At 47.1% G+C, this 27,101-nt stretch overlaps 1 protein-coding gene and 4 non-coding genes across 5 annotated transcripts; all 5 read left to right on the top strand.

Annotated features, from left to right (window-relative positions):
• Positions 1–1,282: 1,282 nt before the first annotated feature.
• NOP58 (NOP58 ribonucleoprotein) lies at positions 1,283–22,209 on the top strand. The gene is made up of 15 exons (XM_065841392.2): positions 1,283–1,428; positions 3,951–4,027; positions 5,711–5,763; positions 7,659–7,783; positions 8,559–8,695; positions 10,401–10,465; positions 11,767–11,901; positions 12,377–12,522; positions 13,964–14,090; positions 14,739–14,902; positions 15,626–15,760; positions 16,719–16,780; positions 19,024–19,157; positions 21,719–21,840; positions 22,057–22,209. Exons 1-15 carry the CDS (start codon positions 1,384–1,386, stop codon positions 22,111–22,113), a joined length of 1,584 nt encoding a protein of 527 aa, XP_065697464.1. The 5' UTR covers positions 1,283–1,383; the 3' UTR covers positions 22,114–22,209.
• Positions 6,022–6,110, top strand: LOC136103476 (small nucleolar RNA SNORD70). The gene has a single exon (XR_010651617.1). It is a non-coding gene; the product is annotated as a small nucleolar RNA SNORD70 (small nucleolar RNA).
• On the top strand, positions 11,046–11,133 carry LOC136103477 (small nucleolar RNA SNORD70). The gene has a single exon (XR_010651618.1). It is a non-coding gene; the product is annotated as a small nucleolar RNA SNORD70 (small nucleolar RNA).
• LOC136103481 (small nucleolar RNA SNORD11B) lies at positions 12,615–12,698 on the top strand. The gene has a single exon (XR_010651622.1). It is a non-coding gene; the product is annotated as a small nucleolar RNA SNORD11B (small nucleolar RNA).
• LOC136103480 (small nucleolar RNA SNORD11) lies at positions 14,250–14,335 on the top strand. The gene has a single exon (XR_010651621.1). It is a non-coding gene; the product is annotated as a small nucleolar RNA SNORD11 (small nucleolar RNA).
• Positions 22,210–27,101: the final 4,892 nt, after the last annotated feature.

Below are 27,101 nucleotides of genomic sequence, written 5' to 3'. Positions count from 1 at the left end.
GCAGAACGCAGCATTCAAAGTCGGACCAGTAAGTGATATTTACTCTTAAATTCGCTTTTTGCAATATTAGCGCTCTCCCCGAGCCAACAGCAGCAAAGCCTGGACTTTGAAACTAGGGGGAACCCAGAAATTCTCTCTCTAGTTGAACATGATTTCTTTGGCAATATTACCAGGTGTGGCACTTCAAAAAATGGGTTACATTATCTAAACCACCAAAGTATTTCCTTTAAATACCCGCAGTTCTTCAGAATGATGTAAACCCCCAGATTTCTGTGACTTTCCAGCACATTCCTCCCGGGAGGAGCAGGAGGGGAAGCGCAGTGGCGTTGACTCACACGGGCGGTGCGCAGAGCACAGCCACAGAACGTCTGACATTTACAACCCGGGGTGCCGCTCGGAGCCTTTCTTCCTGCGGCAGGAAAACTCCGGTTAGAGCGCAGGGAGCCGTCCCTGTGAAACAAGTGGGAATTTATCGGGGCCAGGACTGGCGCCTTTTGCCCGTTATCCGCCAGCGGCTCTGTCGGCTCCTCCGCAGGGCCCGGGTGTGGGATGGACAGAAGATGCTCTTGCACAGACGCATGGATGGGGCTTTGGGCGCCTCTGCCTCCCCATGTGCTGGGGACACCCAGGCGGCCCCAACCTGCTCCAGGGTGAGGAGAAGCTGCCAAATTAATGCACACTGTGGTTAAGTTACAAAAGACGTACCCATCATTAACCAATTGACATGATCAACGCTTTCTGACTAGCTGATAAACAAGGGGATATTTTTCAAGTTTTAGATCCTTCTGCACGACACGAGACAGAAGGTGAAGTGATGCATTGTATACAAGCAGAGTGCTTAGCTTATATTTGACTAATAATAGATGTATTGTAAGCTAGAAACTAATCAGTTATAACTATATCAATTATTAGTGTAGCCGTGTATTAAACATCTCCAAAATTCGTAATTAATATGTAATAATTGCGTGAATATAAGCAAGAGCATCCAGTCTGTGGAGCGCTTATGCAGGGTGATCCTCAGCGCTGATAAAATACAGAATGCTGCGTAACAGCGTGACTGACTCTGCTCGCCAGGTTCTTTGTTTCGAGGGCTCGCTCGGGAACAACCACCACCCGGGGGGACCCGGGTACCGGGCACCGAGCGCGGGCGGGCCCCGCACAGGGACGCCCCGGGCGGATTTTTCCACCCATATGTCGATTGGTTCGGGCGGGACCGGCCCCGGGGCGGCACCGGGAGCAGCGCAGGCTCCGCCCCCCCCCGCCACGTGGCTCCGGGAGCGCGGGGAAGGCGGCCCCACCACTTCCCCTTCCGCCGCTTCCGGTTCCGCGCTGCGGGGTCGGTCCCGCCGCGCACGTGGGAGCTCCCCCGGTGCCGCCGCCGCCATGTTGGTGCTGTTCGAGACCGCCGCGGGCTACGCCATCTTCAAGGTGAGGGCGCGGAACGGGTGCCCCGGTACCGTGCGGCTGCCGCGGGGCTACCGGGAAGGGCTGGGAGAGCTGGGGCTGTTCGGCCGGAGAGGAGCTCAGAGGGATCTGATCAGTGGGATCAGTATCTCAGGGTGGGTGTCAGAGGATGGACCAGACTGCTCAGTGGTGCCCAGCGCCAGGGTGAGGGGCAGCGGGCACAGACTGAAACACAGGAGGCTCCATTTGAACATGGGGAGAAACTTCTTTGCTGGGAGGTGCCAGAGCCTGGCCCAGGCTGCCCAGAGCGGGTGTGGAGTCTCCTTCTCTGAGACATTCAAACCCGCCTGGTTTATGGGTACAAACTGGGACACAGGAGGTTCCGCTTAAATCTGAGAAGAAACTTCTTCCTGGTGAGGGTGGCAGAGCCTGGCCCAGGCTGCCCAGGGAGGTTGTGGAGTCTCCTTCTCTGCAGACATTCAAACCCACCTGGACACCTTCCTGTGTAACCTCATCTGGGTGTTCCTGCTCCATGGGGGGATTGCACTGGATGAGCTTTCCAGGGCCCTTCCAACCACTCACATTTTGGGATGCTGTGGACACGACCCTGTGTGATCTACTCTGGGGTTGGGGGATCTCCCTGCAACCTCAAATTCTGTCATTTTGTCACCTCTCTTGGGGGCTGGTGGAGCCTGATGATCTTAAACGTCTTTTCCAACCAAGATGTTTCTGTGTTCACTCTGGCTGCTCTCCTGCCCCTTCTGAGTTAGAAATCACCTTTCCAGTGGGATCAAACCTGCTCAGTGAGCTGAACCATCTCAGCCTTCCACACAGCCAGGAGGGGCTGAAAATAACCCGCATTTTAACTTCTGAAAGCAAGCTCAGCAGCAAGCGAAGGCAGAGGAGAAGCCAAGTCCCGGTGCACAAGTGCTGCAGGCCTGGAGGGCAGGCAGGTCTGCGCGTCCTTACTGGGATGGACAGGGGAGGGCACCCTGCATCAAAATATTCCATGCAGAGTTTACCTTTTTCTTGTTTTTCCTTTTTGGAAGCAGTCTTTAAAGATTGTCACTGCTCAGTGCTTTTGGGGAGATTATTTGTCTGGGGTTTGTTTGTTTGTCGGTTTTACTCGAGGTTTGTGACTGAATTTGTGCTTCTGAATTTTGGGAGGCGGTCACGGTCACCCGCTTGCCTTTTTGGGAGCATACACAGATTTCTATGGCCAGCATCGCTGTGCTCTACCTTGTTCCTTGGTGATCAAGGACTGTCGGCCTCTGCAAGCTGTGTCGCTCTCAGCTATTCCCCTGTAGATGTTGCTCTCGTCAGAGGAACAAACAGTCTAAAATAATAAGGAAAAATGAGGCATGACCATGTTCTGAATCTTGGAAGGCTTTTTCCAGTGACTGTTACTATCTTACAGGGCACAAAATATCCATAGATACGTAATTTCTATATACTAGCAACCTTGATTTAGCAGCTTTTATGTCTTTGTTATTCTCTGTGCCCCCATGTCTGTTTATGGAGGCTGAAGATTCTTTGGGCTTCAGGATAGGAAAGATGAATTGGAGGAAAGAATCAGCAGGCTGAGGAAAGGAAGAGTTGCCCTCAGGTTTTTCTGTGCCTCCAAGTTCTGTAAGAAATGAGTTACTATGTTTATTTGCTCAGCTACTAATTGAGTTTTAAAAAGACGACCTCCTTGGACCTGGGTTTAAAAATCCGCAAGGGAACAAAATCTCATAATCCCAAGAGCAATTTCTGCACTGAATCAAGTTGCAATTGTGATGGATTTATGCTGTGGGGACATAACCACGAGATTTTTGAGTGAAGCGTAAAGAACACGATGTTGTGAAGCTGTGGGCCGTGCTGTTCCCCTGAGCGCTTTTCTAGGAATCTGCAGTACACTCTGCGCTTTGGGAAATGCACGGAGGCTCTCGGGGTGTAACTGCTGACCTCCCGCTGCTCAAAAACTGAGGGGATCCCCTTTGTACAGAGACGAGATTAAACCCCAGCTGCCTCTTAAGTAAGTCTTGGCTCAGCTGATTAAGCTGTGGTGAAAAGTTGTCTTTGTGGAGATGTCTCTTTCTTCCTTGGGCTAGGTCAGATGGATGAAAACACCTTGTGGGAGATCAGTCCTTCCTGTTAGGTGTCCCAGACGGGTTTGTATGTTCCCAAAGCGGCGGCAGGTTTGGCTCTGGGTCACAGGGGCTGTGGATGAGTCCTGCAGAGGAGGTGGAGCGAGCCCAGTTTTGACCAGCAAGGGGAGCGTCCTGTTTTGATGTGCAGGCTCAGAAGGACCCAGCCATCATTGAGCAACATCTGTCATTCAGCTGAAAGTAAAACCGCTGTAAATAACGACCGTGTATTGGTAGGATGGCTAACGCTGCTGAGACTGGAGATCACCCAGCTGCCCTCTGCTGACTCAATCAGTGTTAACTTCCAGTGGCTGGATGTGTAAATCTGCTTCAGGGCTTTTCTGCTGAATGCAGGGTTGAAGGTTGTTCAGAAGTGCTTTAAACATTGTTTTGTGTCTGTTTGTTTTCTCTCTCTAGGTTCTGAATGAGAAGAAGCTCCAAGAAGTCGACAGTTTATGGAAAGAATTTGAAACTCCTGAAAAAGCAAACAAAATGTAAGCAGTTTTATATGGGGATAGCAACCTGGCTTTGGGAAGGACATGAGTGCCTGTAGAGTTATGCACACTGGAGGTTCAGAAAGAAGTAGCGATTTTTATTTTGCAGCATTGTAAAACCTAAGAGCTGTGAACAATGATAATGTGAAGTTAGATTCTCAGGGAAGCCTAAATTGGAATATCAAAGTGAAAGAAATAACTGATTTTTCCTTGCAATGAGATTAAGCCACAGAAGTCATTACCATGTGCCACTGAAGCAAAAAATTAAATAATATTTTAAGGAGATCTGGCTGCTTTGACAAGAACATCCAAGCTCGTAATGCTGGAACTGGCTGAAATAACAGGTTTTTTGTGCTCACAGGAAGTTCTTAAGAAAAAAAAAAAAACAAGTTTAATTCATGTGAAACTAAAAACACGTGCGTGGCTGTGAGTTGAGAGTTGGTGGTGTTGCCGATGCCGCCGGCAAGTGCTGGCACAGGGACTGCAGTGCGTGCTGGCCTGGCCAGCACCGTGTCCTGGAGCTGGGGACAGCGGTGCTTTGCTGCCCAGTCTGCCCGGGGTGCTTTGTTTGGAAGATTTCTAACCACCTTTGGTTGTAACGGACTCCTCTGAACAAGCCGTGCCTTGTGATTTGGATTTATCCCGCTCTGTAACAGTGTTTAGAGGAGAGGACAGAATATCCCGCATCTTCCTGCTTGTAGTGTTGTTAATCTTGTCTTGGAAACTTTGTCTTGGCCGCTTGCTAGACGGAACGTGGCTCTTAATACATCTCCCCTCCAATCAAAGTAGCTCCTCTCTCTCATGCCTGTCTGAAAAGTCATCAGGATGAGCCTGGAGCTTCTGTTGGGCTGTACGAAGGCTTAACGCCAGCACCCAGCTTTATCTGTGACCTTGCTACCTTCGCAGACACTTGACTCACAAAGCACGGCGGTTAATCAGAGCCAGATTAGCCAAATGCCCGGCCCTGACAAGGAATTTACTGGATTGAGAGAGCTCCTGAGCTGTAAGCCTAGATGTCAACACCCCAGCCTGCGTGAGGGGGAGAGGATCCCACGGGGACCGTTAAGCACCATCCGTACAGTTTGTGGCTCTGGTCAGCAGTTAGGGAGGGCACAGGCGGACGTTCTGTTGTTTGTTTTCAGCTCGCAACTTGTATTCTAAACATCTAATTACAAGGAAGGACTTGAGGGTTCCTGAGCAATGAATCAGCCCAGTTTTAAAGGCTTTGAAGGTGCATTTGGCTGCAAAGCCTGTTAAATGTGAACTGTGCATTCCACAGAGACGGGTTCCTTTTGAAGAGGAGTGGGAAGATGCTATCGGCACTTAATCAGGGCGCAGTGCTGAGATTCAGATGGTTGATGTCTGTCTTTAAGTATGAACTACTAAACAAAAAGGAGGCTTAGGTCTTCTGATTGTGTTGGTCCTAGAAATACCAAATCAAAATTCCTTTTTTTTTTATAATAAAATTTGTGGGACCTGGCTGAATAGTTCGATCAGGCTCAAACTTGATCAGCAGGTTTAGTGCTCTTGCTTGTTTTTGAGGATCTGGATATCGATCTCTGCTCTCTCGCAGTCTTGGGAAGAAGACGGGAACTGGAGTAGCAGAGGCAGAAAAAAAAGTATAATGGTTCTAGCATCTGGTTTATGTCCCTTTGTTTACACACTTGTATTTTTCTTCTGTAGAGTAAAGCTGAAACACTTCGAAAAATTTCAGGACACAACAGAAGCACTTGCTGGTGAGTTGACACCATTCTTACAAAACCAGAAAATCCTTGTCGTGCACTAGTTCACTCATTACTTCCCTCCATCCCTGCTCTGTTCCTTTGCTTAGTGTTTAAATCGCAAAGTTTACAAAGTCAACTGGTCCTGTTGGTTGATGAGGTCGTCCATCCAGTCTATAGTGCAGTAGGGATGTAGTAAAGTCTCATTTTTCCTGCCGTATTTATTCCCAAGCAGCTCACCAGTGAGCAGCATGTAGGTTTGTCTGCTATCTGTAGCCTGTTGTCAATGATGGATTCTTCTTGAAGCTGAATATAACTGATTTGAGTCAACATTTCGTCACTACCACTGAGACAACAGGCACAGCAGAGTACACAGATTATTAAAACTGCCCTTGTTTTATGGATGCATATTACACCTGTGTTTTTTCACCCCCCAAAAAAAAGAAGCCTGTAATCTTAGAATAAATTCAGGAGTTTAAACAAAAAGCCTTATGTTCGATAATTTTTTACTAATTCAACAGTTAACTGCTTGATGCTGTGGGCTAGTTTGAAGAGAAAGGATAAAAGTTGTACCTAATCGTTCAGAACTGGTGTGCCTGTTGCTGTATGACAGCAGCAAGGGAATGTTCCCCATCACACCTATGACTAGAGAATGGATCTTTGTATTCTGATGGGGTAGAAATAGCTTCTAAAGGAAGCCAAGGAAACAAGAATGGAGACACTACCATCATACAGGAGTTGGAAGTGAAACTACTGAGATTGAAGCTGCTGTATATTCCTCTCCCTGGCATATTCTTTGGATTTTGTTGCTTTTGCATAGATTTGGATTCAGATAATGTATCATGTAGTTACAGTGATTCAAAACCAAGAAACAAACAAACAAAAGCCACCTCATAGGAAAAAACAAACAAACAAACAAAAAAACAAACAATTAAAAAAACCCTAGAAACAAACAAACAAAACCAAAACTTCTGCTACTTTGCTTCAGGTTGGCTTATCCATGAAATGGGAGAGGCTATTCAAACTACGTACATCATGTTGATTTTGAAGGGTGGGCTATGTGTGTGGTGTTTTCAGTGGGTTAGGAGCTATTGACCGGCTTGGAAGGTGGAAACCTATCTACGTCGTAGAAAGGTTGAGAGGAGGCTCAGCACAGCACTTAGATTTTTACCCTCAGCTTTCAGTAAGCTGCTGGAAATGAACAATCCCTGGCTTCTGCTGTGTTTACCCTGATGAAGATGGTGCATCAATCATAGAAGTTCAGTGGAGCACAGAGAATTGTATAAGTGTCTGCTTAAAAATATATTGTGCGGTACTGTAAAGCTTTTGCAGATCTATTAATGCTTGAGAATGAAGAATGGCCTTTTAAAGTTCTTCAGGCTGGGTGCTGTATTAGAAGGGTTTGTGTCTAACTGCCCAGTCAATGTGTTTGGCATCACTCCTTGTTGGGCTCTAGACAGCACATAATCATTGGCAGAGGATGTCAATAAGCTGTTACTCAATGCAGGATATCATGGTTGCTGACCAAGGGACCTGGAAAACAATTGGTTAATTAAATAGTACACAAAATGTTCCTGCATAGCTTTGCCTTCAGAAATGTTAAAGGTATATCTAAAGCACATGGCATACTGTTCCTAGAGATCCTTAAACAAAATTGGCAGAAATAGAACTGAAACCACATGGAGAAAGGAGAGGCAACTGGGAGGAAGGTTTTTCATTTAGGCCTCCAAAGGAGCAAGTATGTAATTGTCTTCTATTTTGATTTCAGCTGCTGCATGGCAAAGTAGCATTGCAGTTCGGACTAGAGCTACTGTGGGCAGTTAAAATGAAAATACCAAGTTAGGAGAACTATTTTTACAGGGTTTGGGAGGGGAAAGAAACTACATCTTTGGTCTTTTTGTTCTGTACAGCTTCCACAGCCCTTGTAGAAGGCAAGCTCAGCAAGAACTTGAAGAAGATTCTCAAGAAGATAGTGGCAAAAGATGCCCATGAACAGCTGGCGGTCGCAGATGCCAAACTTGGAGGTGTCATAAAGGTGATAGCGGATTCTGCCATTCTTCCTTCTGCCTCAGGCTGCTGAAATCTTACGGTCAGATTCCAGAGATTTTGCAGTTACTAGCAATGGAATCTGTGGGAGATATGTGGTCCTTATGATCAAACGGGTACTGCTTTTGTACTGGGAAGATGGCATCTCAGGTACTCAAGTGGATGATGCAGTAAAAGCGCTCTGAGGTGTTCAGGTTTGCTTGATTTCTCTCTGAAGTATTTGTTAGGAGCCCAGCAGATTAAAAAATCAGTTTCCCTAATGATTGCATCCAAAAAGCAGATGGGATGTCTGTTAGGTGTCAAATACTGGGTTCCCATCTGATTGTTTTTTTTCTGACCACCTCCTTGTGTTAGCTTAGACTTATGCAGACTGCAAAATGAGGAGGATTTAGCATTAAAGTGAATAATACCAAGAACTTTGAACTGATCATTCAGTTTTGTTTTCTGAAAAAAAACTCAAAACCCCCAACCCTCTACCTCTGAATTTTCTCTCTGTGGCCAAACAGTTTCTAGTAAACTGCAAAATCTCACATCTTCAGTTCTAATGTCTGCATAGCAGATAGAGCATTAATTATAAATCTCTTCAGTCTGGAATTGTCACTGTGTGGGGAACTGGGGTTGTCCCTACCTTGAGAGTCAGAGATGACTGAACCTCTTGTGTGATCGCAGGGCTGCAGAGGGAAAACCGGGTGCAGCGAGACAGAAGGGCTTTGAGGAATGTTGTTGTTATGCCTGACTGTGGGCCGCTGGTTTCTGTCTTGCAGGACAAGCTGAATTTGAGCTGTATCCACAGCCCGATGGTTACGGAGCTGATGCGAGGGATTCGCTCGCAGATCGAGGGCCTGATCACCGGCCTCCCTTCCCGAGAGATGGCAGCCATGTGTCTGGGGCTGGCGCACAGGTGAGTCCCTTTCACCCCGCTCCGTGTCCTCGGCTCTGCCGCGTTGCTGGCAGTGTCTCTGAATCACAGCATCCCAGAATGTCAGGGGTTGGAAGGGCCCTGGAAAGCTCATCCAATGCAATCCCCCCATGGAGCAGGAACACCCAGCTGAGGTTCCACAGGAAGGTGTCCAGGCGGGTTTGAATGTCTGCAGAGAAGGAGACTCCACAACCTCCCTGGGCAGCCTGGGCCAGGCTCTGCCACCCTCACCAGGAACAAGTTTCTTCTCAGATTTGAGTGGAACCTCCTGTGTTCCAGTTTGTACCAATTGCCCCTTGTCCTATCACTGGTTGTCACCGAGAAGAGCCTGGCTCCATCCTCCTGACACTCCCCATTTCCATATTGATCCCCATGAATGAGTCCCCCCTCAGTCTCCTCTTCTCCAGCTCCAGAGCCCCAGCTCCCTCAGCCTTTCCTCACACGGGAGATGCTCCACTCCCTTCAGCATCTTGGTGGCTGCGCTGGACTCTCTCCAGCAGTTCCCTGTCCTTCTGGAACTGAGGGGCCACAACTGGACACAATATTCCAGGTGTGGTCTCCCCAGGGCAGAGTAGAGGGGCAGGAGAACCTCTCTGACCTACTGACCACCCCCTTCTAACCCACCCCAGGTACCATTGGCCTTCCTGGCCACAAGGGCCCAGTGCTGGCTCATGGTCACCCTGCTGTCCCCAGGACCCCCAGGTCCCTTTCCCCTACACTGCTCTTGAATAGGTCATTCCCCAAGTTATACTCGAACCTGGGGTTCCACACTCTCCAAGTTAAGGCACGCTTTTATCTGAAATCTTGTTTTTTAAAGGAAGGGCTTTCCAGTTTGCACCCACCCTTTAGGGAAAGGCTTAATCTTCACCTGAATTTGAAGTTGAGAGCTTTCCTTTGCATGTTACGTTACTTCACGATTTGGTTTAAAACGTCTCTGTAGCAGTCAAATGGGTCATTTAAAACTCCGTTGCCACAGAGACATAAGGTGGATGCCGTATTTGCTGATTTATGCCAGAATAAACACCCGTGTAATACATAATGTAAATGTTAAAGGCAGAGTTGTCTTCTCACCTTACTGCCACTGCCCTTTAGCTTTAGTGGAGCAGTAGTTAAATACAAAATCGTTGCATCACCGTGGGGTCAGGCATTCATCCATGAGTAATTTAATCCATATTCTGACTTGCGCTTGTCCTGTCCGTGAGCCATCAACAAGTTAGAGAACTGCTTCTCTCCAGCTAATTCCTTACAAATATGCATATGTGTTTGCTTAGAAAATTGGCATTAATATTGAAGAAGAACTTTGAAGGTGCAAGTCCTCATTGATATCAAGTATCTTCTGCTGCAGCATACCAAGAACTTTTAAACATACATTAAAGCCAGATGATAATGGCTTTCTCTGACAGTGAGAATCTGTTCCAGGAGGTTTCTCCTGTCGCTTCACATTAGCGTTCCTGATACTTGCTGCTGGGTGGATACAGTTTTGGGGATTGCCTCCGGCCGCTGCGGAACTGGAGGCACAGTTGACAAATACTTTTTGTGGGGAACCGCGTGTAAAGAAGGGAAGAAACCGCCAGCCGATTTCGTGGCACAGCCCTTGGGGTCTGTGTGCGTCCGCGGGTCAGGGCTGCTGCGGAACTCGTCGCCATGGCGTTAGGATGCTGATGAAACTGCGTTTCTGTCTCCTCAGCCTTTCCCGATACAAGCTGAAGTTCAGCCCCGACAAAGTAGATACCATGATTATCCAGGCAATTTGTAAGTATATTCAGAGCTTAAGTATTAATGGGTTTGGTTTAGGACAGCTGACTTCTTTACATCATTTACAGGAAAGTATTGCTGTCAGCTTCCTCCCGACGTGTTTTGGCAAAGGGGCGCTGGTGTTCAGCTAGGTGCAAGGTGTGCTTTCTTAGTAGGGTTTTGCACAAGCAGGAACGTTTTTAGGGTGATACAGTAATCTGATGTCCACTTTTTCGTAGCATAGAGATCAGCTGAAACACGGGCTGTGTGAGTTCAGTCTTCTGGGGATTTTGCTCGCCAACAGGTTTCCTTTCTGAGCGGTGATGGGAGCAGCGGCCCCACAGAGCAGCGTTTTCTGACCTGATGTTTTGGTACCATCTTGCATAGAGGACAACGTAGAAATAAACTCTTACGTTAGGCACGTAAAACCCGCCGCAGCGTGTAATGCTGCATTCCATCTCCTTGCTTTCTTAATGGAAAACAAACCAAAATTGTAAACACAGCTAGGAAAGCTTGTTCCTCGTGAAGCCATCCACATCGTGATCGGCGTGCTCACTGTGAAGCACTGGTGAGGAATCCTGTTTGGAACATTAATTCCCAGACTGTTGTCAATGATGGAACATAGTTAAGCTGAAATTCATGATTTAATTCAGTTCATTCGTCACTACCGCTGAGACAACAGATGGGAATGTTGGTATTGCGTTAGAGGGAAATATTTTAGCCTTAGGGTTCTGCAGGAACATATGCTGTGGGTGTTATACTTCATGTTTTAAATTGTGTTATTGGTCATATCTGGTAAGTGGTGAGCCTGTTGGGTTTGTGTTTGCTACATTTATATTATAAAGGCAACTTAATACATTCTTTTAAGTCAAGTAATTGAATAAAAGATCGGTTTCTCATCATTAAAACATGTTTTACCTTAAAGTTTAATACATGGCTAAGTTTAACATCAATCTTGTGTCTAGTGCTTTGACAGAGAGGAGTAAAAACTGGAATATTAACAGGAATAAGAACTGGCTGCTGCTCCATGTCCAGGGGAGCGTGCTCTGCAGCTCTTCAAGGAGTCTGTCCAGGGCAGTCCCAGGGATTAAACTTTCACACCGCACGCATGGGAATACTAATATTTCTCAAATATTGTGCCTGGCATCATGTAGAAAAGTACAGATTTCTAACGTGCTGCAGCTTATGTTTCACTCCAGTCTTATGGGATAAAATACTTCAGCCTATCTCCCTTTCTGCTGCTTCAATTTGTCGATTTGAGAGTTTTCCATCTTCAGATTACCTTTTCAGAGAAAAACATCCGTTTTTCTTTCTCTTAGCGCTTCTTGATGACTTGGACAAAGAACTGAATAACTACATCATGCGCTGCAGGGAATGGTATGGCTGGCACTTCCCCGAACTGGGCAAAATCATCACAGATAACCTAACGTATTGTAAATGTGTGCGGAAAGTTGGTGAGTAATGAGGAGGCAGAAGCTTTCTATTCATGATTCTTTTATTATTTTTTTTAATAATGAAGTTTGCGGTGCAGAGAGAGACTTGCGGTTGTAAGGGAGCTTTTTTTCCCCCAGTCGCAGGAAGAATTACATAGGTTTGGTTAGTGGTAAGTAACTGCTTGCTTCCTGGAATTCTTCCTCTGTAATAATGCAACTGAAAATTTTGCAGCAAGCAGCTGCTGAAAAGGTGAAGTACTCAGAGTTACAGTGTAGGGCACTTCTTTCTAGTTTCAAATTGAACATTTCCAGCCCTTCTCAGCTAGTATAAACATAAAGGCAGAACACTGACCTATGTTTTGGGAGTTTGGAATAGGATGACAGCAGACTTGACTTACTGTTGTTATTTTGGCCTTTTATCTTCATCTGTTTCTGTGCTTTTTTTACTAGTTCATCTCGCCCCCAGCACAAACTCGCTTTCATCTGTCCCCCACAGGAGACAGGAGCAATTTTGCCTCCTCTGACGTTTCTGACATCGTACCGGAGGAGATCGAGGCAGATGTGAAGGCTGCCGCTGAGATTTCCATGGGGACAGAAGTATCAGAAGAAGATATAAACAACATAATCCATCTCTGTGATCAGGTGTGTACGTGTGGATGAACCGCAACAGGAACTCTGCTTGAGCTGGCCCTGTCGGAGCCTCTTCTGCCGAGAAGAGGTCGCTAAAAGCCTTGTGATGGCAGTGATGATTCCTATATGGTTGCTCTCCTGATGTACAGACATGAGGGTGCACAGTCACTACCTCATCTGAGCCATCTTGGGCTTCTGATGTCCGCACAAAAAATGGGCAGACTTTTGGTTGGAATTCTGGCATTGCTGAGCTTTTCAGTCCTTGAGATCACAGAATCCCAGAATGTCAGGGGTTGGAAGGGACCTGGAAAGCTCATCCAGTGCAATCCCCCCATGGAGCAGGAACACCCAGCTGAGGTTCCACAGGAAGGTGTCCAGGCGGGTTTGAATGTCTGCAGAGAAGGAGACTCCACAACCTCCCTGGGCAGCCTGGGCCAGGCTCTGACACCCTCACCAGGAAGAAGTTTCTTCTCAGATTTAAGTGGAACCTCCTGTGTTCCAGTTTACACCCATTGCCCCTTGTCCTATCACTGGTTGTCACTGAGAAGAGCCTGGCTCCATCCTCCTGACACTCCCCCTTTCCATATTGATCCCCATGAATGAGTCACCCCTCAGTCTCCTCTTCTCCAGCTCCAGAGCCCCAGCTCCCTCAGCCTTTCCTCACACGGGAGATGCTCCACTCCCTTCAGCATCTTGGTGGCTGCGCTGGACTCTCTCCAGCAGTTCCCTGTCCTTCTGGAACTGAGGGGCCACAACTGGACACAATATTCCAGGTGTGGTCTCCCCAGGGCAGAGTAGAGGGGCAGGAGAACCTCTCTCGAGGTTCTAAATAATGCTGCTGTGTAACTTCTTTTTAATCTGTGGCTTTGGAAGCACCCTGTATTAAAAGTGGAGTGCTGAGGCCCCAGAAGAGCGAGGAGCTTTATCCTGCTTCTGTGAACTCCCAGATGGATTCTTCTATGACTTTAGCGGGAGTGGCAGGGTTAGGAGGAGCGAGTTCCTGTTCTTGGTCTGGACCGGGCTGCTTTTTATGTGCATGCTCATTGTGTGTATTTCTATGGACCAAGCAAAGAGCATTTATACCATTTCAAGAGAATGGTGGCGAAGATTTATGTGGAAACTGAATGTTCCAGGGTTTTGTCCTAGAAAAAATGCCCTTACTGAGTATTTTTGTTCTGCTTCGCTGTCTTTGGCACATTGTCAGCTCCTTTATCGGGAACTTTGCTGAGAAAAGAAGTTGTACAAGGGCACGAGCAATACAGATCCAATATACTTTGTGGCTGGAGCTCTGCTCTATATGTTCTATAGAAAGCTTTCCATATCTCTAGCCTGCGGCTGGCTGTGCATTTTGCATTTCGTTAGTCTCCTTCATTGTAAGTCTCGATGCTTCCTCAACTCTACATATTTAGCTCTTTGTATTTGTCGGTCGGCTAATACTGATTCCCGTGCCCAGGTGATTGAAATCTCGGAGTATCGGACGCAGCTGTACGACTACCTGAAGAACAGAATGATGGCCATCGCTCCCAATCTCACCGTCATGGTGGGCGAGCTGGTTGGAGCAAGGCTTATTGCTCATGCAGGTGGGTTCTGCTCAGCGGTGTAAATCAAGCTTAGGTGACCTCCCGGGAGGCTTTCTCTGAGGAGCTGGTCGGCCAAAAGCACTATGCAAGGCCCTGGTGAACATCTGGTGATGAAGGGGGGCTCTCGAGGAACCTGGGAGTACCAGCGTGAGCTTGGTAGCCGTCTGTGATGACAGAGTTCTCAGTTGGCCTGAACTCCTTTTGGAATATGAGGGCAACTGAAGTCACTACCTCTTCTGAGGCGCTTCCTGAGCCTCCTGCTGATATTCCAGCCGCTTCCGAGGTGAAACGCTGACAAACCGCCGTTAGGCTTGGCCAGTCAGACTGGCTCGAGGTAGCAGCCGTATTTGGATTATCTGTTCTGCGGTGACACGTTCTTGCTGCCAGAGCTTGTCGGGAGTAGGCGTTACTCCAGTGGGATATGTTTTATTGAGTCAGCCTTCTTTCCCACTGCTGAAATGAAGCCGAGGCAGGGTGCGTTGAAGCGTGGAGGACTGAAATGGCTTACCTGTCCTTCAGGAAATGAAGGTGAAGCAGCTCCCTTAGATGGTTTGGAGCTTCCTACTTGTGAACAGTGTAGGAATTTGGCCTCTCGCTTCTCCATCTGCTCCTCTGACAAATTCCCCTTGCTGTGTTACCTTCTTCCAGGTTCCCTCTTGAATCTGGCAAAACATCCAGCATCAACAGTTCAGTTGCTGGGTGCTGAGAAGGCGCTTTTCAGAGCGCTGAAGACTAAACGGGACACACCGAAGTTTGGCCTTATCTACCATGCTTCACTGGTGGGACAATCCAATCCCAAAAACAAAGGAAAGGTGAGTTGCAGAATTGTTTACCAGCTTGGCTTTTTCCCAGAGCATTTGTATCTGTTCATGGGATGGCTTGAGCTTCACAGTGAGGCTCTTTGTGTGGTTTACTTTACTGCATTGCTTCATGGTTACGTGCAAAACGTTAGTGTCCCACAGATCTTTGGATGTCATTCATTCCCGTTTGAAAAAGTGAACGGAATTGTCCATTCCACACATCAAGATTCGTTCCTGCTGAGTCTTGATGTAGTCCTGGCTTTCTCAAGGCGCGTGTTACCACTTTCGTCTCTCTGATAGTAAGCTAAGTTGTTCCAGGCTTTAGTCTTGCTTGGAAAATCAGACTCTTGTGCTAAAACCGGTCACTTGTGTGGCTTGCTCTTAGAGAGCTTTGGCTTTTAGAATGCAGGTGGACAAATATGTGTTTGATTTGTGGAAAAAGCTGTTCAACTGGAAATTACACCTCAAACTAACCTGATCTAATGGTTGGGCTGGAGTGGGATATGTAGAACTGACTTGCTGTCTCAGATGTTTCCCTCTATTTATCAAGAAAATAAGGTGTTGCATTAACAGTATTTCACTGCCAAAATAATTATGTACTAATTGGTTTTGGGATGAAATGATACTAGTAAATAGTTACTTCGTCCTTTTGTTCGTGGGTGTGGTTTCCAGATCAGAGCGAATTATTGCCTTGTATTAAGTCTTAGCATTTAATACTGTTTTTGGCTTTTCCAGATTTCTCGAATGCTGGCAGCTAAGACTGCTTTGACTATTCGCTACGATGCTCTTGGGGAGGACACCAACGCCGAAATGGGAGCTGAGAACAGACTCAAAGTGGAGACGAGACTGAGGCTTTTGGAAGAGAGAGGGGTAAGTTGAGCAGAAGGCTGCGTGGAGCGGACGTTGTTGTTCATGGTGCCATTTTCCGGTGTGCTGCTTTGAGTCTCTTCCCTTCACTGTGGCCTGGTGTCCCCTGCCCCTGTTGTCCACCATGGCTCTCAAAAATCTGAACACTGGTGATGCTCATTCTTCAGGAGCTTTCTCTGTAGCTAAAGCAAGATGTTCTGTAAATTCCTGCATGGCCCTCCCATTGCTTAATGCATATCCTGCTTCTCCTTGCCTGCTGGTCCATCTGTTGCCATCGGCACAGCGTGCTGGGAGAACGTGGGCTTCGCTTTCCTCTTTTTGGTGGCATGCCGCTGCGTGTGATCTGGTAAATTAAAACTAGGTTCAGCCTAGCAAGCTAGAAGATGTGATACTAATGCTGTAATACGGCATCGCTAGAACAAACAGAAACATCCAGAAAAACCTGCCTGCTCCGCCTTGAGCATTTCAAGGGGGGCAATGCTTCCTATCAAAACAAAAAACCAGGAGCTGTATTAATCCTAAACCACAAACTGATCACCTGACAAGCACAAATTTAGTTCAAATCCAGTTTGGGGCCTGTGTTGTGGTTTTCAGGTGGGCTTTATGGCAGGCATAGGGTGATACCTGCCCTGACACGCAGAAAAAAGCGTGCACGTAATGGAGCTGGTCTCCGGTGGGGGTTTAGAGGAATGATTTGCCGTGAGGTGTTTGATCCAATACTAGATGCCCTTTGATTGAATGGGGCTCTCAGAGAAAAATATTAGAAAGGCATTTTCTCACCTGTTACCTCCCCCTCGCTGTTCTGCTCGTAGGCGTAAGACTCGGACAGGTACACAAGAGTCTGACCAACAATATATGTCTGTCTTTCCATTTTTAATTCCCTTCAATAGCTGTGGAGCTTGCGTTGTGGTTTGTTTTCATTATGAGTAATCTGTTTTTCACTTCTAAATTTTTCTTGTAGATAAGAAGAATAAGTGGCACTGGAAAAGCCTTGGCCAAGGCAGACAAGTATCAAAACAAGAGGTGAATAGATTTTCCTTTCAGCTTGGCTGAATACAAATAACTCTCCTTGTTTTTATTTCCGAGAAGCTTTTTGGTTGTGGGCTCACTGAAGATCCAGAAAACATTTTCTGTGCTTTTAAAAGGGTGACAGTTCCAGTTACTAATGGGAATTTCAGTTTTCCCACCTTCTCCAGTTGTGGGAAAGCCAGTGAGCTGGAGGGAGTCCTGATTTTCTACTAGTGAATTACTGACATCATCAGATAACAAGTGCATTTAGATGCTATCAGCATCAGCCCAAAAACCTGAATAGTTTGGGGAGTAAGTATGTAGCAGCTTTATTTAATATGAAGAAATTAAATTTGAGAAAAATCATAGTTTGACTGAAATTCTTTGACATGGAAGCCGTCCTAGAGCCCTACTTATTTGTCTTATTCTTAGAAAAGAAAATAAACAACACTTTTTTGGAGCAAAGCTTCATCTCTTTGTCAGGTCTTATAGGTAATAAGTAATATATACCTTAAGCAAGATAGATATAGGGTGTCTGCTCTGGACACTGTTAGAGCAGTTTCCGGTGCCCAAAGCGACACTGTTAAATTGCATCTGGGACAGCTGAAGATCTAAGGATGGGAACAGGTTATTATTAGTCTGAGACGTGACATCTGGGTTTTTCACTTAATTTGATTGCAGACTGCTTGCTTCGCTCGGCCTGTTTATTTTGCTGAACCTTCGGCGTAGGGAGGGTAAGTGCTCAGCAAAACCAGGGCTGGGCGCTAGTTAAGCGAGGAAAAAGCAGCGCCCTTGCACCCGTCTGCAGTCCCCAAACATCTTTCTCAAGCCTAGCTGTAACTTTCCATATGTTAGGTGTTCAAAGGGATTGCTGGAGCTGCTTTTGAAAAGCCGATGTCAGTAAATAAATGAGGGCGTGTAAGGAGGCAGCAGAGACAACATACGTGTTGGTTTTTGACCTCTTCAAACGAGGAGTCATGAATTCCTGCCAGGACACGTTCCTGCTGTTAGACGTGCTCTGCAAACGTGTCTCGGCTTGGGAGAGAGACCAAAGATCTTGGGCTCAGGCTGGTGGCCTGAAAGGGAAGCTGACTCAGTCCCCATCAAACTGTCCTTGTAGCAGGAAAATCGCTGTACTGCTGCTTGGTGCTGGGAGGGTTTTCAGGAGACTGGCAAGAATCTCTTTGTCTTTATGGAACTGTGGATCCTGGATGAACTGGCTGCATGCAAGTCATGTTTCAGAAGTTAATTGAGGTGGTTTTTAGAGATGAGGTTCAAATGAAGCGTTTCAGTATGCTTTCCAAAAAATATGTGAGAGGGCGCGTTGCCTATCTTGACCAGGTTTACTTGCTGATTACTTATTTATTTATTGATTTAGTAGTAGTATTTTAACAACAACAAGGCAGCCACTAAGCTCTGTCCTGAGTTTAACTGAAACCGAGTCCTCTCTTTGCAAAAGCCCCTGTAATCATTTTTGGTAAAGCAACGTGCGGTGTTCGTACCTGTAAGAGCGATTTCCAGTGCCTGGAGGATGAGCCTATGGCACTATCTGGTAGCATTGCCGCATGGTTGCCAGTCTAGTCGCTGGTCTCAGTTGCTTTTGTAACCTGTGCAAGGTAGTTACTTCATATTCCTATTTTAGGGACATTTGGGTGCTCAGTATATGCCTGGGAGGGAATAGTTGAGGCTTAATGTTTTAAACCCCCTTTTCACCTTCAGATGATGTAGGTGATGTAGTAGATGATTTGACTGCCCCTGAAAAGGTGCAACTAAAGAGCTGGAGGAGCAGTGCAGAAAAGGCAAAAGTGAAGCTACCTCTAATTCCGTGTGTGTATAGGTATGAAAATACATCTCTCTAACCCTTGGGGTATGTTTATACGGACTTGCCAAATCGTGGGGAGCTCTGCATGTGACCGTACAGCTGCGCTAGAAAGGCTTTGAGCAGCACAGATCCATCTAATGAGTCATCTGAGTGCTCTTGGACAGACAGAAACCAGAACCAAACTCCTACTTAACCGCTGTGTTCAGTTCAGATGGGACAGTTGTGGTTTGTGGGGTATCTCCTGCAGTCCCTATCGCTGGTGAACCACTGCAGAAAGGGCCTCGCTACCTGCAGATGCTTTCTTTAAGTTGGGCAAGGTTGGTTTGCGAATATTCTCGGGAAGTTGTGTTGGAAAGTTTATATTCAACCGCAGGATCCTACCTGGGGGCAAGCTGCTCTTTTTATTATTCAAACCGACTTGTTTCCTTCACTACAGCGAAGTAAAAATATTTGATCCATCTGGTGACTCTACGCTTCCCGCCGTCTCAAAGAAACGCAAAATTCAGGAGGTGGAAGAACAAGATGCAGAGGTTGCTGTGAAAGCAAAGAAGTTCAAAGCGGAGATGAAAGGTCAGTCGCTGTGTCTGTGCATCGCGCGGGGGGGTTCACATTTACAGCCACCACCCTACCTGGGTTTTCTCCTTGGGTGCGACACAAAACCCAACCAAACAGAATCCTTTATGGACTGATACCATACTGCAGTCAATTGACTTTAGATTTCTGCTTTTAAAAGCATGTAGACACTTTTAAAATCAAAACTCGTATTCTTCTTGCGGAATTTCTTGCTCGGCAGGCTGGTGTTTAGTGGGCCTCGGTATCTTGAAGACAAAAAAGCTCTTCTCTCTAAAACCAGAACTTGTCTAATTTTACTTAAGGCATACTGGTTTATTCTGCATAGAAAAGTTTTCTGGCATGTTTCAACATACAAACATCGAATGCCGAATTTGAGGTGAAATTGCACTTGGAAATTTCAGTCTGAATTTACATCGTACATGAACAGTCGTTACTCTCTGAAGAGATAAAAATTAACTGAGGCCACAGTTGCTCTTTCCTTCTCTGATAAGTTACTGTACGAAGAAAGATTTTTGGGCTGCCACTGCTTTAGAGGCTTGAACTTTGCCCATTTGCTTTTTCGAGACTGTGGGTGTTGTCACAAACCTTTGAACCCCCTTCCCTTCCTGCATCCTCAGCGTCGTTCCCCTGGCATTATCAATCTCCCAGGCCTGAGCTGCTCGCAGGTGAAATATTACATTCAATTCCAGCCTGGTCTCTTGCAGCCTGATGAGGAGGTTTCTGTTCATAAATCTGTGCTTTTATACACAAAACCTGCTTGTGTTTGTTCGCTTTGCTTTATTGAGCACTGACACTTGCTGGGTCAGGTGCAGCTTAGCAGGTATCTGTGAGCTGCCAAGAATTATTTCAGCAATAGACAATGTTCAGAATATTTAGAATCACAGAGCCATTTTGGTTGGAAAAAACCCTCAAGATTGAGTCCAACTCTGGCATTAACCCACGTTTTAAAACTTCCCAAAACGTTAGGTTAAGGATTCAGATGTGCCGCTTTTCTTCCTGAAAGGACAAGGCATCCTTTGGATGCGTGGTTCATCGCTCCTGCCTTTTCCCTTCATTCGTATCTGCCGGGTCGTTGTATTTGGACACTTGGGCATTAGAAATTACTGCGAGCGTTGCTGCAGACTCCGAAGCCTGAGGAGGGACGGGAGATGGGACTCTATACAGTCATTAAATGTCCCCAGACAGATGAGCTTTGCTGGAGAGCAGCGGCTGGAACCTTTGGGAAGGTGCTGGTGCCAGTGCCCATGAGCACCGTGCGTCATCGCGGTGCGAACCGCGACAGGCGCCAGCGACGCTGTGCCAGCCCTGATGGCGCGTAGGGTAATAACAAGTTACTTCTGCAAGGTTACCACCCAGCTCACCAGTCCAGCCGAGTGAAACGCGCTGTCTGCGCTCCTGTGCGGCTTTGATGGAGTTCATGTTCACTTTTCAGCTGCTTCATATTTCCCTGTGTCATACACAGGGAGGCGAGGATACTTATTTTTCACACATTTTGAATGCCTTATGCTTGCACACTGACTGTGAATAACACGTATGGCAGGATCCACTTAGCAGTCCCTTTATCTGGAATCCTTTGCTGTTTTGCTTCTGGCATTTTTTAATGTCAGAAAACTGCCCGTGTTAGCTGGCTGTATTTTCCTATAGACACGGCTACAAATTTATCACCCTGAAGCCAATTTTGTTGTCTGAAGCTTGTGTCAGAGGCGCAGATTGAAGTGTATTTTTGACTCATTGTAACCTGCTGCTGCCTTGAGGAACTCAACTTGTGACAAAGCACGATCGAGATGTTAGGACATGGTGTGTTTCAGGCTTTTCATAATTGCAGTGGGTTTTTTCTCTTCTTTTGCTAAGTGACTGCTTCAGCCTGGTAACGATTTCCGCTTGGTTTCTTTACCCAGAGACTCCTGGTGCATATTCTAGAAAACGGGTGGTAAATGGTAGGGTTAGATAGGCCAGCTTGTGGTGAATAGCTCTGAAAAATAAATGTAAGAGGGCATTAATAAATATTAGGTTAGCATTCCTCTCAGCTTTATATAAATCATCCAGTTCCTGTCTTCCAAGACAGGAGAGAATTTCTGCTTTTGCATTAAATGCTTTATGTTGGCTCAGCATTAAGAGATTTTGTGTTTGCCAGTCAAAACAGTTACGAAAACCATGGGTTTGAGGGTCCTTCCGTTGCTCTGGTGCTGCTGGTGAAGACACTTAGCAAACTGGGGACAGGCTTTTTTCTAAAAGAGCGCTTGTAAATGAATTTGGCGGCCAAGTGAACACACGTGAGCGTGTTTTACACTGTGGAGGATGCTGTGACCCTGGGAGACATGGGGAGGGCTGTCCGAACATTGTCACTTGTCTCGTGTATTGATTACAGCAGGGAGTCGTCACGCAGCCGAGGCCAAGGGAACAGAAAGCGGGTGTAGCGGGATGTAAAGGGGCAGCGCGATGTTTTGCATTCTTGCTATAGCTTTCGTGTCGTCTCACGTCTCAGAGAGCTTTGCCTTTTGTCTTTTACTTTCTTAACTGGCAACCTGCGTTTTCTTTCTCTTCCTTCTGTGGTGCAGAAGAGGCGACTGTAGAAAATGACGAACCTGTCAAGAAGAAGAAGAAGAAAAAGGATAAGGGGAAGCAAGCGGGAGAAGAGGAGGTGGAGGGTGAGGAGCCCCCCAGCAGCCCCCCAGTGGAGGTGAGGAGAGCGGCACAGCGCGCTGGCCCGTTCTGGGGGGCTAAACACATGGAGCAAGGGGAGGGAGATGTCCTTACCCGCATAACCCAGGGCGGGCAGGGGCACTCTAGTAGCTTTATTTCATTATATCCATCACTGAGAAGGTTTGCCTCACAAAATAAGGTCAGCGACGTTTTGCTTTGTGGTTTGTTCATGGCAGCATTTGTTTGTTTGCAGAACACAGAGAAAAAGAAGAAGAAAAAGAAGAAAGTGAAAGAAGAGGACACGGACTGACCGGGAGCAGGGAGGAACGCTGCCCTTCATAACTTGTGTAGCCTCTTTCATATGCAGTCTCCATTGATAAGGAATAAAAACATTTTTATGAAAGGAGATTTTCCGCCCCTTGGTTTGCTGGTTTTTTTAGCCGCTAGCAGGACTATTTCTAAGATGTATCGTTTTAAATGAATGATCAGCAAAAAAGAATTTCTAGATGTGTAGATGTTCTGTTGCAGTTTAAAGAATTCCGAGGCTGCAGTAGTCTTAAGTTCTCCATAAAACAGATATAAATATCTCTGCATAATATCGAGGATGCATTGAACAGCTGAGGTGCGTTATTGAGTCTGCACTTCTGAGAAAACCTCTGTAATCGTCTTTCACATGTTCTGGTTTCGCTGCCCTGGCTGATGAGATTCAGGAAGCTGAAAAGGCAAATGTTTTTTATGAGAAATCAGTTATTTGCCAAATCTGCTGCTCTCTGTGGATGCACCAAAGTAGCATCATATGATCAAGACACTAAAAGAAACCATTTTTATTTCACTAATAAATAAAATAAAGCTTGGTACTGCAGCCAGTGTAGCTGCTGCTTTTCTGCGGGACGCAGCGTATTGCCCAGCTCTCGGTGTTTAACTGCCTGTGGCTTCTGGGCCCCTTGGTGCAAGTGGAAACACCAAATCCGTAACACAATGGGTAGCGTGTTTATTAATGCAGTTCTACCAGTATCAAGAACATGAATTTTCCTGGTCAAAGTGTGTCGTGAAGCAGCATCCGGACCGTGCTACCGTATTGCAACACCGGGGCATCGCCAGCTCATCTGCTCCTTGCTGGACCAGCGAGATGAATTTAAGGTGAAACATTTGAGCAGAGGTATTAAAATTCTATTCATATTGAGATAGAAGACTTGGCTATTAGTGCCTTTAGTTCTTTATCGCAAATGCATTTGCAAGCAGAAATCCCTCCAGACCTGGGAGTTTAGTTTCCTCTGAACTATTAGCCCGGTTGCTTCCTCAAAAGTATCAGATAAATAATGTATGTGCTGCTCAGAACCTGGCCTCTATAACTTACCCTGACCAGAAAATGTGTACGAACATCAGTTGCTTAGTAAATCTCATTAGTGGGATTGAAATGGAGGGAAGTTATGTCTGCGTGGCCACATTTTCCTCCCTTGTGCTTATTCCTTTGATAACCGGGGATGGATTCGCCTCTTTTCTCACATTTCGGTGAGTGCCCGGGGTGCTGGTACGGGGCAGGTTCCCCATTGCAGTGCAGGGAGCACTAATTTCCACATCAACTTGAACCACAGCTGCTACTTCATTTTGCTTTCAAAACGCTGCAGGTTTGTTCTTGTTGCTGCTGAATGAAACTCCTCCAAAGAAAAAAGTAACCGAGAGCTCAATGTGTGTGACCCAGAAATGCTGGGTGGCGACAAAGGAGAGGATTTTAAGCTTTTCGGTTGTGGAGAGACCATGTGCTTATCTGCCTGCAGGTAAGGAAACAAGTACCCTGGCTTCTGGTTTGAACTGTTGAAGCTCCTCATCTTCAAAACAATGAGCTACGTACCCCAAAGGGCTGCTGCCGAAACATGGGTGGGCACGTTCAACCGGGGTGCTAAATGGGATCAGCGAAAATAAACTGAGACAGCGGGCAGGAAAGGTGGGTTCGCTCGCACGTGGTTTCCCACAAAGGTCTGGTTGTTGGTGTACAATCTGAATAAAATAAAACTTCCAGGTATAGTTGGGAAATACCACAGACAGGTGGTTCTTCTCACCCAGCAACTGGGACAGACCCTTAACTGGGACTTGAGCCTTTTTACCTTTTCCAGAAGTTGTTGAAATCCCGAGGCTTGTGCGTTGTCTTGTAAGAAACGATTGTGCAACGGGGCATTCACGTAGAGAACTGGTGGTCGCTAATATTTGTGAGGGGCTCGCTCCATCCAAAAATGGACCTTTTGCCTATTGATAAGGCAAAAGCCCAGAACTAACATTGGATTAAGGAGGGATGTTTTTGCTGCTTGAATACAGGAAGAACAGCCCGGCTGGCAGTGGCATCAGCAGCCGAGGGGCCGGGTGGCGGTGCAATCACAGCCTCTACCTGCTGGAGGTTGTCCCTTTGGGGGACCAGCTTACACACACCCTCAGGGTCTTGTCAAGACTGAGCCCAGGATTCGAGGTGCAGGTCCTGGGCGTCTCCTACCTGCTGCTTTCCTTGTTCACACAGACCTCAAAGGAAACCTGCGCCGGCCTTCAGCTGCGGAATCCAAGTGCCACAGTCAGGAAAACGAATGTTTATTCCAGGCTAAGGCTCTGGTCTTTTGGAAGACAGATGTTTGTGGGTTTTGGTTGTTTTTTCTTCGCTACTTGGCAGCGTTCCCTGTGCATTAGGATTTGTGTGCGTGGGGCCGTGGCCCCGGGGCTTATGGCAGGGATGTGTCTCCTTCCAGGCATCTCCTGCTGCTCGTGGGCCTCTTGCTCACCCCAGCCACCCACAGCTTGTCCCTCACACCCACAGACATTGTCCCCGTGTCCCTGCCTGTGTGGCAGCTCCAGAGCCGCTTCTGCACGTGGAAAAACTCATGGGTCACCTTCCTGCTGTCTGTGCCACATCCTGCTGCCCGTGCGCCCCTGCGGCGACGCTCCGCTTTCTCTGGGAAAATAATACTGCAAAAAGACAGCTCAGCAGTGTCTCTGAATCACAGAATCCCAGAATGTCAGGGGCTGGAAGGGACCTGGAAAGCTCATCCAGTGCAATCCCCCCATGGAGCAGGAACACCCAGCTGAGGTTCCACAGGAAGGTGTCCAGGCGGGTTTGAATGTCTGCAGAGAAGGAGACTCCACAACCTCCCTGGGCAGCCTGGGCCAGGCTCTGCCACCCTCACCAGGAACAAGTTTCTTCTCAGATTTAAGCGGAACCTCTTGTGTTCCAGTTTGTACCCACTGCCCCTTGTCCTGTCACTGGTTGTCACCCAGAAGAGCCTGGCTCCATCCTCCTGACACTGCCCCTTTCCATATTGATCCCCATGAATGAGTCCCCCCTCAGTCTCCTCTTCCCCAGCTCCAGAGCCCCAGCTCCCTCAGCCTTTCCTCACACAGGAGATGCTCCACTCCCTTCAGCATCTCTGTTGCCCTGCGCTGTCCTCCTGTCTGCCCCAGGGAGAAGCACAGCAGCACGTTGTCTTTTGGAGCAGCTTAAAATTTTGCATAGAAATGTTGTTTGTGTAGTCACCAGGCTCAGCCGCTGCATCTCTCCAGCCTGACAGGATGCGCAGTGCTCTGTGTCCATCAGCCTGGTCCCCCAGAGCTGGGGGTGCCCCGAGCCGGCATCTGCCCCCCCAGCACGCACAGGGTCCTGCTTAATGCTCTGTCCACACCTGTGCTTAATTTGCCTCTTTTAGAAGCCCAGGAGCTGTGATGAGCAGCCGTCCTCCTCCTGGCTCTGAGTCGCTGCTTTCTTTTCACCTCCTTTGCGCTCCGCCTTATTTCTAAAGCAGAAGGTTATTCCTCTCCTAGCGGTGAGCACCTCTGTGTTCAGCGACTGTGTTTTCAGTAGTCTTAATCCACGATAGGAAGATTTTCTGATGTTCGGTTTTTCATGCTAATGGGATCAGCAATTTTGTCTCTGCAGGCCTCGAGCAAAACACGAAGAGGGGCTGATGGTGATGTGTGAAACTCGTATCCCGCAGAGAAAGGACTGAAGTGCTGGGACAGATGGTGGGGAAGCCAAGAAGGGCTCCAAATCTGAGGGAAATGAAGTAGAAAACCCCCCCATCGTTTGGATCAGAGCCCATTGGGTTTGCCACCTTTCACCTCCGCTCTTCCATCTTCCAACTCTTAAAATCTGAGATAATGCCTCCCAAATCCCACAGGCATACGGGGCTCTCATGACTACGTTATTTATGAAGCCCCGTTGAGAGCTGTAAATAGGATGTGATGTAGAAGGGTTGCAAAGAAGAGGAAGGAAACCTGTTTGACAGCACAATGGCTGCAGGCGAGGCCGAGTCCACCACCAAATCGCTCTTGATAAAGCTGCAGCCACGGTAAACTCTTTCTTCTCCAAGAAGGAATTAAATACAGCCATGCCAAAGCACAAAACGCTTCCCTCTGCACGGTGGCAAAAAAAACCCAAGATTTGCTTTTGTAGTAGGTGTAGGAGCACATTTAGAAATGATCTTTTTAAAGCTGGCATGGCACTGGGTGAGTGGGGGAAAGCACCCAAACCTGAGCTCAGGTTATTGCTGCTCTCAGCACTGAAAAATGGAAGCTACAGTGGGTGGGCTGTTATTTATACAGCTGTGAATGTAACGCTATAACACTGGAGATGACCATGCAAAGAGTGATATCCATCCATTTTAACCCCAGGGGGTATAGCACCTTTGGGATGCGGTAGTTAAATAAAATACCCAAAGATGTGAAAATCATCCCCAGCATGTCCTGGACATGTGAATCTGTCACCGTGTAAAAATAGACATCCGTGTTCCAGGATCTATACTGTATATAGCATCTTTTAAAATGCCATCAACAAACAAAGCCTCTGTCTAGACGTGTGTTTCCTAACGCTGAACGCCAGGACTTATTGCTCCTGTACCTTTCTGGAGACTTTCTGGCTAGGGAATGTTCCCTTTCCAGAGGAAATCCTTTCAACTTTCAGCAGTTCAAGACTCTAATTGGGTGAAATAATAGCTTGGCACTCCCCCAAGCAATATGATTTTTATCTCTTTTTGTTGTCTGCAAAAGTCTGGCTCGTTCCAGCCCCGTGAGTCACGAGGGACCTGGATGCAGGGCCGCCCTGGTACCCATGGTTCGGTGTGTGTTGCTGGGCACCTGCGTTCTCCTCGAGCCTTTCAAAGGTTTGGGGTTTTATTGTTGGCCGCTGCTCTGGTTTCTCCAGGTGACTCATCTCACAATAATTAGGGATTCGTGCTTTGTCTTTGCCAAACGCTGGCTATTCATCCGCTTCAACCGGTGTGTTTTGATGTCAGTGGAGGCTTAGATTTTGATGGTTTATTTAGC

The sequence above is a fragment of the Patagioenas fasciata genome, chromosome 7 (assembly GCF_037038585.1).
Source record: "Patagioenas fasciata isolate bPatFas1 chromosome 7, bPatFas1.hap1, whole genome shotgun sequence".
NCBI classification, from domain to species: domain Eukaryota; kingdom Metazoa; phylum Chordata; class Aves; order Columbiformes; family Columbidae; genus Patagioenas; species Patagioenas fasciata.
Note: the sequence above shows the minus strand (reverse complement) of the source record. Positions and strands in the feature narration are given on the sequence as shown.